Genomic DNA, 13,074 nt, shown 5'->3' on the forward strand with positions numbered 1-13,074 from the left:
GACATAACAAAGATTATAAATCTAAGGTATCATTTCTTAAAATATTTCTTTATGCAAACGAATATAACTAATCGTTTCAATCGTAACTGTCTCTGCATAGATGATCATAAATTTTCTCTCGAAATTACCTTAGAGAATTGAAATGGCCTGGATTGTAACCGAGAGAGATCGTTTCGATCAAATCACAAAATGATAATTGAAGGTACTTCTCTAAAATTATATTCACAGTAATTAATCATTCGTCTATCAAATCTAATTAAAGGTAGATGACTATAATAAATAAAATTCTAACGTTTTAATCTTAAATAATCGTCCAATTTGGCGAATTTTTCTTTATCTTATAGACTTAGTTCATCCTCCATATGTATACATACCAGTAGCCCTGGAGAGGATATAAAATTATATAGATTTTCAGATATAATGGTCATACGAATTGTGTGATAGTGGACACAAGTCACGGTTCTTTCACTCTTAAATTCGACTTGTGACCAATTGCAGATAAATCTGTATCAAATCAGCAATATTTTTACTTCTTGTACACGTGTTATGAAGTACGAGTATGTAATATTTAACTAGAATACACACTTTAAATATATATATAGGCTATATTAGATGGACTCTGTATACTTTATGTCTATTTATTTAATTATTTTTCAAGCATATTTATGGAATAATTTTGTATAATTTTTCATTTTTTGCTTCGATAAAAAAATCTGTATTGTAAAATTAATGAGTCATAACATTAAAAGTTGCTGAAATTTTTGCTGTTTGGTATAAGAAATTCCAATTAAAACTATTGTTTTTAATTAATTAATATAATAAAATTTAAAGAAATTTCCATAAAATATTGAAAATTATTCATTTTAAAATAATATCTCACATATTTTTACTGTTTCAATCATTTTTGTCGAGTAAAGTAGCAATCAAGTAGAACAAACAGATGTTACTAATGTTCAATTTTGAATACAATTTAGGGAGTAAGCACACGTAAAGAAATCATAAAATATTATTCAATTATATACTTTCTAATATTTAGGAATATTTTGTCAACAATGCTAAAATCATAAGAGAAAATACGTACTTCACAGAAGAAGGAATGAAACAACTACTCTACGTTATCGATGACATTATGGAGCTGTACATTCCGAAAAATAATTTACCACCGACGGCATTAAGTCTCCTAAAACAACCTAAAATATACGACATCAGTAAAACATTTGAGTGAGTAATATTTTAATAAAATTATATATTTTTTTTCTATTTTATTCACATTACTATTGCAATTAATATGTATAGTACATCACTGATATATATATATAGAAAACTCTTGAAGAGGAATCTGTGGAATGTAAGTATTAGTGTTATGAATAAACAATAAGAAGCTGCTAACTTCGTTTCTTATTTATATACATGCCTAACATATACGGGATAATGGTAATAATATGATTATGAACATGAACACTCGCTGTAGTGACTTATGAAGTATGAAACTTTTATATACATTATACGTAAGATATAGAACTTCATTTCTATAATGTCTAGAAATGTAATTTTATATATAGATGTGTAAATTAATGAAGTTCAGTGATTAATTCTATTCACATATTACGTTAAAGGATATATATATATGCAAAATTAAATCGAATATTTTCTGTTAATTGTAAAGCAGTGCCCAGTATAATTATACGTATCAATATTAATACAATACTGAGCACAATCAATATGCATGGCATAATATTGAACGAAATTACCTTTTGTATATTAATGGGCATGTAATATTAATATTCTTTAACGTAATAAATACAACTGAATTTTTCAAAAACTCTTCAAAGAATGTTGTAATATTAAAGTAAATGTTATATTTGATCTCTAAGGACGTGATCGTAGTTTATATTTCTTTTAAATTTATAAAAACATAGTCAAAATTTCTTGTTTTTTCCTCCCTTATATTGATAGTTATTTTCTTATGTTGTGTATTCTTTTCTAGTTACAAAGTTTTTTCAGTTAATTAAACTCTTGTTTCTCTTATAAAGAAGAGTTTTGTCTTCTTGAACAGTAAAACAATATGAATTTAAAGTTTATATTCTTTCAAACATTATCCTGTTTTTTCCGAATTTAAAAGAATAATCTATTCATTGAAGGGTTAAAAAAAAGAAAACACTAAAATTTCGTATTTATTTGGCATCCAATTATTTTTAATTCATCAACCGAATATAATACTCTTTGTATTTATTTATTCTCTTTTATGAGATTATCAATAAGATATATATATATATATATATATTTTAAATATTCGATTTACTCTATAAAAGTTTCAAGTGCCGAATAAGAAAAACGATTTTATAACCCTTATAATTTAATACTTTAATTATACAAATTAATTATTTTCCTGAGCGTTATACGCGATTAAAGCAACGACGTGAATAGGAGAGAATACTCAATAAATAATCTAAAGACTGTACGAAAAGAATAAACAAGAATAATACCCATTGAAAAGATTTATAACTATACAATGAGATCAAACAGAGTAAAATGCATTGGAGATTTGGTATTGGAATACATTTTATAAACAATAAATAGTACTAGAACGTGCACATAAAACACAAAATAAACTTGAAAAATGTATAGATATGTGTAATAAATATATAGAATATATTATAAAATTTTTTAATACATTATATAGATTTTTAAGTTATGATGCTAGCAAATAATAAGTTTTAAGAATTAAATTTGTAAAAACGAAATACAAGTCAACCCCCTATAACACTTGATAATTCCATTTTATATGAATTCCATGTTGTACGAGTCACTTAGATTTTACAAGTACATGAGCCATTTACAGCCCAGCACACATATTTATAAAATCTAAGTGACTCGTACAACATGGAATTCATATAAAATGGAATTATCAACAGCGTTATAGGGGGGTCGACTGTAATATCAAAAATTTATATGTCTACAGTAGAGATTTATAAAGGTTTTTCGATCTGGAAGGTTATAGAGTTATATTAAGAGTCATTCTAGATAAAATTAAAGAGAATTTAAAAAAAAATACTTACAAAAGTAATTAGTGTTTACATCGTCATTTCATTTCTATATCCTCCACTTTTAATTGTTTTATGATTAAGAGAGAGAGATGGAAGCGAATCGAGATAGAAAAATATATTTAAAAAAATAAAATAACCGTTTTATCTTCATACCAAAGCGAAAAATTAATAATTATTATTTCTGAGTTCCAGCCAAATTTTTGATTTAGTACATTTTATTCAGAGGAGGAAGAAAGAATATGATTTTTCATTTCTTAAATATTTGATGACCACATAAAAACGGATCGATAACTTCATATAATAAAGAATTGTCATAATAAAAAATAGAGTTTCATGATATTTGATCTTGTCTAATCTTAACTTTATCATTTCCCTTCAACTTTTCTTATTTATTAACATAAATATACCGTTTTCTTCTGTTGGTTACACCAAAGACTTTACGAGTTAAGATCTACCGAAATCGTTAAATATAAACGATGTATACTACGTAAACTGAAAAGAATAAAACTGAAAACAAATCCCTTGATATGAATTGAAGAGAATTAGCCAATAGGGATAGGCAACTCTCATTTGGTCAATTGATGTAGAGCGATTCTCCAGAGCATCAAACCTAAAGATATTGTATCAATTGACCTCGTCTCATTGTAAGTCCATTCGTCAAATTTAATCATTAAATTACTCTTATTCGTATTTCTTTCTCTTCCATACGGGCTTATTTTTTCCTTTTTTTTTTTTTCGTTGAGGTATTTGCAATGAGGTATCGATAAAATACTTTAGTTGTAGTGGAAATTCATCCGTATCTCTCAGAGCGGTAATTGTTGTGAATTTCATGATCTGGAAAATCACAAAAACGTCCAATCCGTGACGTGACCCATTTTTAGCTCGTTGAGAAAAAAAGCCACGTTGACTCTTAACTGTTATGTTATTGCCAAAACATAAAATACTTTGCTGTAATTTTTTTTCTTCCTTCCTTCCTGTTTTTCTCGTCGATGAGTATTTTGATATTTAATATCTTTATATATAAATATGTTATATTTATTCTGAAAATTTCTCATTGCACATAATAAATAATTCATTTTGAAGCGTAAAAACTGAAGAAACATTAAATTTCGATGTAAGCCATCCTTTTCTCTCCAAGAAAATGTCTGATCGAAATTTAATGTTTCTACAATATCTAGATCGAAAAATGAAGTGCAAAATAAGTGAAAAGAATAACCGCTTGGCATTTTTTTTTTTGGTAATTTAAACAATAGATTATTTACAGTAATTTTTTTATGATTTTGTGTATCACTTGATGAATTATAGATGATTAGAGAAAATATTTAAACAATGGTCAAAAGTTAATTTATTATTTTAACGTAGAAATTTAACCAAATTTGAGGTTCGTCATTTGCGGTTCCTCTGTTCTGCGTGTCTATACGTGCTCGACCATCACCATAGCAACCATTGTACAGGAAATTTCTCTTAACTTTCTTGATCACGTGATGTGAATATGGCTTACCCACAGAGAATATGATCTTATCATCATCGCTGTTTCTATACGATGTTTACTTAATTGTGGATTTCGTATTGTATATTATAGTGCATAAACCTGTCGACTACGATCTTTATTTTGAAGAACCCCAAAGAATCTCAAAGAATGAACCTCAAGGTTTTTAATTTTTGGACTCAGAAGACCTTTGAAACATCCTGAAATGAAAAAAAATTGAGTGTTTTTTCTGTATGTATAGATGTTAGTGTGTGTGGAGAGGGCACGATTTTATCCACCCTCTTTGAACCTTAATAACTCCTGTGCCTTTTGTCGAAAATTTCTGAAATTTTGCAAAGAAATTTGCGTATTAGGAGAATTGATACTATTAAATTTTAGTAGTTAAAGGTCGACGAGGTGGAGAGATAGAGAAGGTCGTGTGTTATGATTAAAATACAATTTTATACAAGAATATTGTAGAAAAAGTTTGATATAGAAAAACAACAACTTTTGTATATTTTTGACTCTTTTATTTGATTTTTTAAAATAGAATTTATATAATAATATAGCTTTTAGATAGAATACTTACAGCTAATTTTTATTTTATTTATATCACGTTTTGTCATGGACATCATTTTTTTGAATTTCTTTTCAAGACAGGAGCTTGTAAATTGTTAATTTCGCAAATTGCTTTATGAAAAACACAAGGAATTTTTAAGTCGTACGATATTTATTAAAGTTCTAATCAAGCACTTTTGTAAGCGATAATAATTCTGGAAATATTTGATAAGTGGTGAAATGAAGTGCATTATATAAATAAGAAATGACATCAACAAGACAAAACACGTATTTGACTACTGGAGAAGAATTCTAGATCAGCCTAAATGACTCTTATCACTTGAAAACATCTTGAATTCTGAAATTGCCTTTTGAATAACAAGTCAGTTTGAAAGTTTCCAAACTTTCGAAGTGTTATTTTGAATAAAATTCTTGGTATTGTTTTTTCTTTGATGTATTGTTACCTTATGAAGCGTGCTTTTACTATAAAAATTCGAGTTAAAATAATACGTATTATGCCTCTTTTTCTTCTGTGTAGAAACAAAAAAAAATAAAAAATAAAGCCATGAATATTTCTTAAAATTTTCTTCTTATCTTAACACAATACGAGATTAAATTTGATAGACTCTCTCCCATCCCAAAGATATGAAAGAATTGAATACTTAGTCTATGAAACGTAAACTTTTCGATATTACAGGGGGAAAAAAAGAAGTACAGTACCAGTTATATCCAGGCTTATATCAGTTTTCAATACTTTAAGACTTCTTTAAAAATCTTAACATATGGAAATTTACAAAAGTAGAATTTTTGCCATTCAAGCAAAATTTTTATCTCTGTAAAAATTGTAGTAGTCTATCTATTGTTATCCGAAAGGAAGACGTGATACAACAATTTGTTTCGAGATGCTGCAATCCGTTTACAAGTCAATCTCCCGCAGTGAGTGTCTTTAGCATTCTACAAAACATTTCACTTGTATCTGTACATCTGAGAATGAACAGGACCATTCCTGTCTTTCCTTTTACAACTTATTGTACTGAAAAGCATCAATGCCTTTTTCTGCTGGAAGACAGGAGAAGAAAGAACAAACCCCCTATTTTTTTTTCTATTTTATATATTTTTGTGGTTTTGTTTCGTTTACGCGAATTTATACAGGTAAAAAGTTTAACAATAATTATTCTTTCTTTCCTCTATTAAAATAATGAGAAAGTTTGGATGGAAAAACCAGTTGTTCCTGCTCCAACCTATTAACTTTAATTACATAAAAGTTAAAATCTATTCTAAGAAATACAATAAATTTCTTTAAAGGTATGTTTATTTGACTAATTTTATACAAGTTTAATAATTACAGTAATTATTTAGTTTTTAATATTAAACAGATTGTTCGTCTATGGGAAATTCCACAAGTGGTGTCCATTTTACATCCGAACGACCATAATAATAAATACGGAAATTATTTTAACGAGATTTATCTAATTGTTTATTTGTTTAATAGTTTTTTTTCCTCTTAGATTCTCGATTATCCGTGTATTCAAATGATTGGGTGAAAACCGTGATATCACTTATTACTTCCTCCTCCAAGAGTGAAGTGTGGTCCAAATCGGCATATGGCATCGATTTCTCATTAACAAGACCGATTATGTTGACAGTCGACTTCCATCTGTTGTAGCAACCGATTTTATCTAAATTTGAATACAGATCTTTGTCTTCACCAGATGGTGTCTAGTTTGATGTGGCTTTAGATTTATTTTCTCTACTTCTTCCTATGATGATTACTTTTAAAATAAAATATAGAAAAACATAGACACGATATTTTTCTATAAGTATTTTTGTTCTCGGGGATAAAAATAAAATACCTTCTTTATTGTAGAAAAAAAAAAAAGTAAAACTTGTCTCTAGGCTATTTTGCTAACAATTCTAAGTCTCTGATGTAGCTAAATTTTATACTTTTCTTGTAAGATGGAGTGTTTTTTTTTTTCTTTTTATTTCATGCAAATATCCATGTTGATCTAAAAGGAATTATTTGTCGTGTTTACTTTGTGTTCTCATTCAAAATTTCTATGAAAAATGCATTTTTCTGTTGTATCAACATTGGCTCAATCTTTTTTGACTTTATCTATCCTTTTCAGGGTGTTTGTTTCACGTACGAGATCAGTAAATGAAGAAGAATTGTTTCAGCGAGTTGGTCAACATACTTATTTTCTGCCTCAAGGTCGTGCCAAAGAACAGAATTACGACATACAACAAGAAATTGATAAATGGGTAAGCTACAAATAAGATAAAACTTTTACATTCCTTTCTAATATATCTGTATTTTTTTTTATGTATACATATGTATATATGTAAAGTAATATAAAAACGATTCTGAATCAAATAAATAATTGAAGTTGCATACTTTGAAAGGATATAATTACATTCGAACTAGTTGTGTCGTGTACAATCGCTGCCAGAGAAAATTACTGCTTTTCATCTAGCTAACTCGAAGAAGAATTGTCTCGATTTCTGACAGGGACTAATTTCCTTTATCCTTTGCCAGGATTACCTGCATTTCTGATGAAAGCTCGTTTCTTACAAGTAAAGCCAATTGTAATGAATCGCAGCTAGGATCAGATGTAACTGCGCTTTTCTGGGTATCAATAAAAGTAATCAGTGTTTATCGATTTCGTTATATCTAACGAAATTCAAACCAAGAAACATTAAAACGGTTAATTTAATCTTAAAACTCAGCGGTTAACGCGCTACGTTAACTTTTTAACAACTCAAGCAAATTAATCACGGGAGATTCTTCCCTTTATTTTTATCTTTTTTCCTCCCTTTTCTAGGTGATTCGTGGTCATGTTATCCCCAATCACGTTCTCTTCACTAGAACCATGGGGCGAAAAGCTTATCGATCGGAAGCATACGAAGATAATTTAAAAGTGAAATTATCTTTAATAAACAGAACAAATGAAAACGACGACGACGGATATAGTCGTAAGTTTGATTTTCTCCGTTGAGTTATGAGTATAAAGTTGACAGTTAAAATGACTTTGGTGCGAGAGTTGAATCCTCTTGACATTAAGAGACTCGTGACAAGTTAAATCGTTACATTACATAATTTGCCAAGTATTGTTCAACTAAAGTTAAAGATTAAAATATATTATTAAATTTTTACAGTATACATTCAGAGCAATACCATCCAAAGCGATTATACTCATAGGAAAGGTGTAGTTTACTCCAAGATACTTCACGCTAACATTCCTGTTGCTAACGGTGTAGTTCATATTATTGAGGTCCCTTTAATGATAATCGAAAAAACCATTTGGCAAATTTTGGAAGAAGAAAAGAATAACAGACTATCGTTAAGTTTCGAGTTTCTTTATTATTATTATTATTTTAAATAATTTATTTTTAGTATCGAATAATCTAACTTATACATTTATTTCCAGGAAATTCTATAATTTAATAAAGGATCAACCGGAATTTATTGCCAAATTACAAAGCAGTTTACCTGTTAAGACTTTATTCATACCTAGTAACGATGCCATCAGCAGCATCAGTGATGAAAAGTTCGCCATGTTGAAAGAGAACGACACAGAATTTTCTCTTGTAATTTTATATTTTAATAACCAAAAAAATCTATTCATTTATTAGTTTAAATAAATCTTATTAATTTTTTTATTAATATAAATTCAAAATTAATTTATATTAAACGTAATAATCCGATTAAACGAGAACAAAAAAAGAAAAATCTTAATCAATCATCTAACGAAGAATTTTAGAATAATTTTAAATATTTAATTTATTGTAATCGTTAAAATAAATTAATACTTTTATTTTATTTTATTTTAGCTTTTAGGTTTGCATTTAGTATTTAAATCTATATCTACGGAAGAAGTTTTGACCAAACAGATAGTGGAAGAGCGCAGTTTTGATAATCGGAGAGGATTATATTTTCGTGTTGTTGGAGATAAAAATAAAAGTAAGAATCCTTAAACGTATAAAAAAAAATAATAATAATAATTGAAATGAAAATTTATAGATAGATTTTACACAGATGTGACTCTCACTGTTGAGGGTGGAGGAGTTAACGCTACTGTCATCGAAGCGGATATCGGAGCCACAAATGGGATGGTTCACATCATAAATAGGGTCCTGGGTATGCCTTCTATGACCGTTTACGAAAAATTGGAATCTGATCCGGATCTCAGGTAAACTTATCTTAAAAAAAAGTATTTTCAACTTTAAATAATTTCTAGTTTTTAATCTCTTGAGCACACCTGACCTATTTTCGAGATAGCTTTCATTCTTTTTTTTCGGCTCTGTTAGATTTTCTTACGGTTGAATAAAAGTTCCTTTCAAATGCGATTAATTTGATAAAGATTCTGATAAAAATTCAATAATATTAACTCGTTATTAGTTTCTAACTGTCTGCAGTATTTAAATGAAATCGTATAGGATCTGTAGTTTAGAATTGAAGTTGATTTCTATTTGCCGTCGATAGAAATTATTTTAAATCTAATATTTGTAAATACTACAAAATTGCAAGATTACGTAAAAAAAAATTATAGTTTGTGTGGATTTAAAAAATATTTTTTAAATTTAATTGTTTTTCAGTGGCGCGTTATCCTATGGGCAAAAAAAGGGGTAATTTCCTGAGTACCCCACCCAAAAGGGGGGTCCAAACCAATCTTTTATAAAGAAGTAAAAATGCCTGAATTCAATACTACACGGAGTCCCCTAATTCAAATTCGCTGGGCTCCAAGAAGCTATAACGTGCCACTGAAATCTTTCAGATTTTATTGATAAATATTTAATTGTTTTAAATATATTTAGAACAACATTTAATATAAGCCACCTCGATGATTGGAACTGGCAATTAATGGATAAAACTAAGCAATATACTTTCTTCTGCCCCGCTGAAGAAGCATGGAAATTTATGTCTATAGAAATGCCGACTTCTTACAAACAAATGAGAATGACGGAATTTCCACATCACGTCCATAAAGTAATAAATTTAATTTATAAAATTCCGTTACGATAATATGAAAGAATTCTTTAAAAAAAGTATTTTCTTCCCTTAGATACTCGATCGCCATTTGATGATAGGAGAAGAATTATCTACGCAAGAACTTGTGAATCGTGGAGAAATTCAAATGATTCATGGAATTTTTAAAGTCGAACAGCAGAGTGGTAAGTATAATTTTGTGAGAATAAAAATAAAAATAAAGTTCAAAAAATTCTAACTGAGTTTATTTCAGTTAATGTCACTACCGTCGAGTGGGAAGGAAAGAAGTCTCGCATCATTAAAGCTAATGTCCAAGCGACTAATGGTGTGATCCATGTGATCGATCGAGTAATGATGAAACCACGTGATTTAAAGAAAGGAGGCGCGTACATTATTGCAGCTAGTCATGTGTTAATTAATATATGTCTACTGACTGCATATATGTTGTTTTAGACGATCAACACTGCCGTGTACCACAAAGACCAATGCTAAAAGCTGATTACCCGGTGTCCCTCAACCTGATCACGTCAAGTAAGGGGACACTGGTACTCCTAGCAGCCGGAGCCAAAAAAAAAAAATCCCAAAAAATATGGCTCTGCTAAAGGACTACAGATCCTAGAATGTGTACATATTACCTCACAGTAATCGACCATAGTTGCTCCTGTCACTGTAGAAACAGCTTGACAACTGTCAACGATGGTGGCTCCCCAAAATTCAGATTCGATACTTGCCGCCATCTTGTATTGTGTGCTTCATGGCGTGTCGTAAATTTAATCTCTTTGACCCACTTCATGCTGTTCCTATACGTTGTTTCTATTATGTTCTGTTCATTCTTCGATAATAAAAAAAAGTTAAAAAAAAAATAATGTGATGCCCTTACCGTGAAACTTGGGCAAAATGTACGTATTATTATTAATTTGTATTTAAAAAAACAAATCAGTGAGATTATTATGAAGAGACGACAGCATTGTTGCTTCGATATCGATGTTGCCATTTTAGATTAGGAGATATCTGTACGACAAAAGCCACACACACACACAATAGTCAACAAGTATGTAGTTAGACTTTGAACCACAAAACAGTAGGCTTCAGAATTTAGTTTAAAAGCATCAAATAATCACCATCCATGAGTGTGTTTCTTACGTTTTATGAATGTTAAAAAGGGTTTTATGGGGAAAAATTGTTTTATCTTCACAGATATCTCCACATTTTTTCTTGGAAGTTTATCTTTTTGATCATTCTACTGGCATTTACATTATTCTGAAAGCTCGTATAGTGTCGTGATAAAAGAAAAAAGCACGTTTCAATCGAATCATTTTGGCTATTAAAAGAAAATATAAAAAAATAAATAAATAAATAAAAAGATTGTCGTAATATAATCGATAATGTTTCTTCAGCTATCTGCATGATCTGGACCACACACGTTTACACCTTTCACCTGGCAGTATCCAATTTATCATTTATGTTCGTCAATTCCCAAAACAACGATATCAAAATTTTTTGTAGATATTTCAAATGTATTTAGAGTATTTTTTTCTGGGTTTAATAATTATGTAAATATTCTTTCAAGACTTGTTTGTGTTCCAGAGGTGCGATACTCACGCAGAAAAGCGCGTTACTCGCCCATAATATGAGGCCTTATAATTCCTCATTTTGCTTCCCGAGTACCAGTTCTGGCATTTCCCACCATATAAATTTTTGTTCTTCAATTAAATGTGTGTTCTATGAGTTGTCTGGTACTCAAATTAGCTGACTAAATTTGTAATATTCTGAAAGTCAAAATAAAAAAAGCACTTTGTGCGTATATCAGTGTTGGTTGTGCCTTTTAGCACTCAAAAAAATGTTTATTATGAGAGAGAGAGAGAGAGAGTATTCTGTTTATATATCTGTCTATATATATATATATATATATAAAATAATCTCACTGAATTCGATACATATTAAGTTTGGCAATAAATGAAAAAAGTAAGTAAATTATGAAATATTATTTTAAGTGAATGCTGTAGTTGTTTGCAATAAAATTCGGTTTTAATGTTATAAAATTAATTTCTTCACTAATATCTTGTAATATAAATGCTTTATATTTTAATTAAATTTAAGAATGAAAATTATTATTAAATTAATTTAAAATAATTAATGCAGCTAGAATATATTAAAGATTAATTACAACGTTGGCTCTCTTCAACATCTTTCGTAATAGGTGGGTTCGAGTGACACGTACAGTACGAATCCCTTACACTGGATTGCAAATTTTTTTTTTATTTATTTAACAGATTGGCTCCCGTTTTATAAATTAAGTTAGAAAAATTTAAGATGGAAACTTTCGACATTTGACAATAGTTTTTGATGGGAATAGTTCACAGTTTAAAACAATAAAACTTTATTTAGAGCCTCACGAGGAAACTTTACCAGGTAAGACGACCAAAATAAAAGTGCTTTTGTAGTAATTTTAGACTCCAATACCAAGCTTAAAAAAGTCGAATAAAGTTACTTGAAGGAAACGTTAACTTGCCGAAACAACCATAAGAACAGCTGCTTTTTATGGGAATTTTAAATGTGTATCTCGAATTAAAAAAAAAGTACTATATTTGGTATTTTAAATATATTATCTTAAGAAACTTAGATGAGAATTTTGGGAACTTTTTACATGCTATGACTCCTTATGAGAATTCGAATACAAAGGTCTGCTATAGGGATAAATATTTATGCTGGAACAAAATACATTAATCAAAAAAATTCTAGAGACACAGTTCGTTATTGGGGAGGAAATCTGTCTACAGGATAATTCCCAGTGTATTTAGAAATAGTAAAGTATACTTATCCTTTATTTATCTCGCATAATGACTACGTCAGTATTTTCTGCATCCAAAATATAAAAAAAACGTGTATCTTTTTAAAGAAGATTAAATACAGGGAGAAAAAAAATGTGAATTTTTATAACCTTTAAGATATTTTTTTTTCAAATTAAAAGAGACATAAAATTGTTTAGTAAACATTAAAAAACATCGCAAAGACAA

General features: G+C 28.9%; 1 protein-coding gene across 2 annotated transcripts in view; it reads left to right on the plus strand.

Moving 5' to 3' along the window:
• The window catches only part of LOC111619000 (fasciclin-1-like), a 103,434-nt gene extending 91,573 nt beyond the window's left edge, over positions 1-11,861 (plus strand). The window contains exons 4-13 of one of the 2 annotated variants that reach the window (XM_023360629.1): positions 1,037-1,221; positions 7,200-7,332; positions 7,893-8,043; positions 8,227-8,410; positions 8,499-8,658; positions 8,902-9,031; positions 9,092-9,260; positions 9,886-10,057; positions 10,134-10,242; positions 10,311-11,861. In XM_023360629.1, coding sequence (XP_023216397.1) covers positions 1,037-1,221; positions 7,200-7,332; positions 7,893-8,043; positions 8,227-8,410; positions 8,499-8,658; positions 8,902-9,031; positions 9,092-9,260; positions 9,886-10,057; positions 10,134-10,242; positions 10,311-10,510 — 1,593 coding nt within the window. In that variant the 3' untranslated portion in view covers positions 10,511-11,861. The remainder of the gene's footprint in view (positions 1-1,036; positions 1,222-7,199; positions 7,333-7,892; positions 8,044-8,226; positions 8,411-8,498; positions 8,659-8,901; positions 9,032-9,091; positions 9,261-9,885; positions 10,058-10,133; positions 10,243-10,310) is intronic. The other variant, XM_023360630.1, reaches the window with a different exon arrangement.
• The last annotated feature ends 1,213 nt before the right edge of the window (positions 11,862-13,074 follow it).

The sequence above is a fragment of the Centruroides sculpturatus genome, unplaced genomic scaffold, assembly GCF_000671375.1.
Source record: "Centruroides sculpturatus isolate CEXI.00-Female unplaced genomic scaffold, Cexi_2.0 scaffold259, whole genome shotgun sequence".
NCBI classification, from domain to species: domain Eukaryota; kingdom Metazoa; phylum Arthropoda; class Arachnida; order Scorpiones; family Buthidae; genus Centruroides; species Centruroides sculpturatus.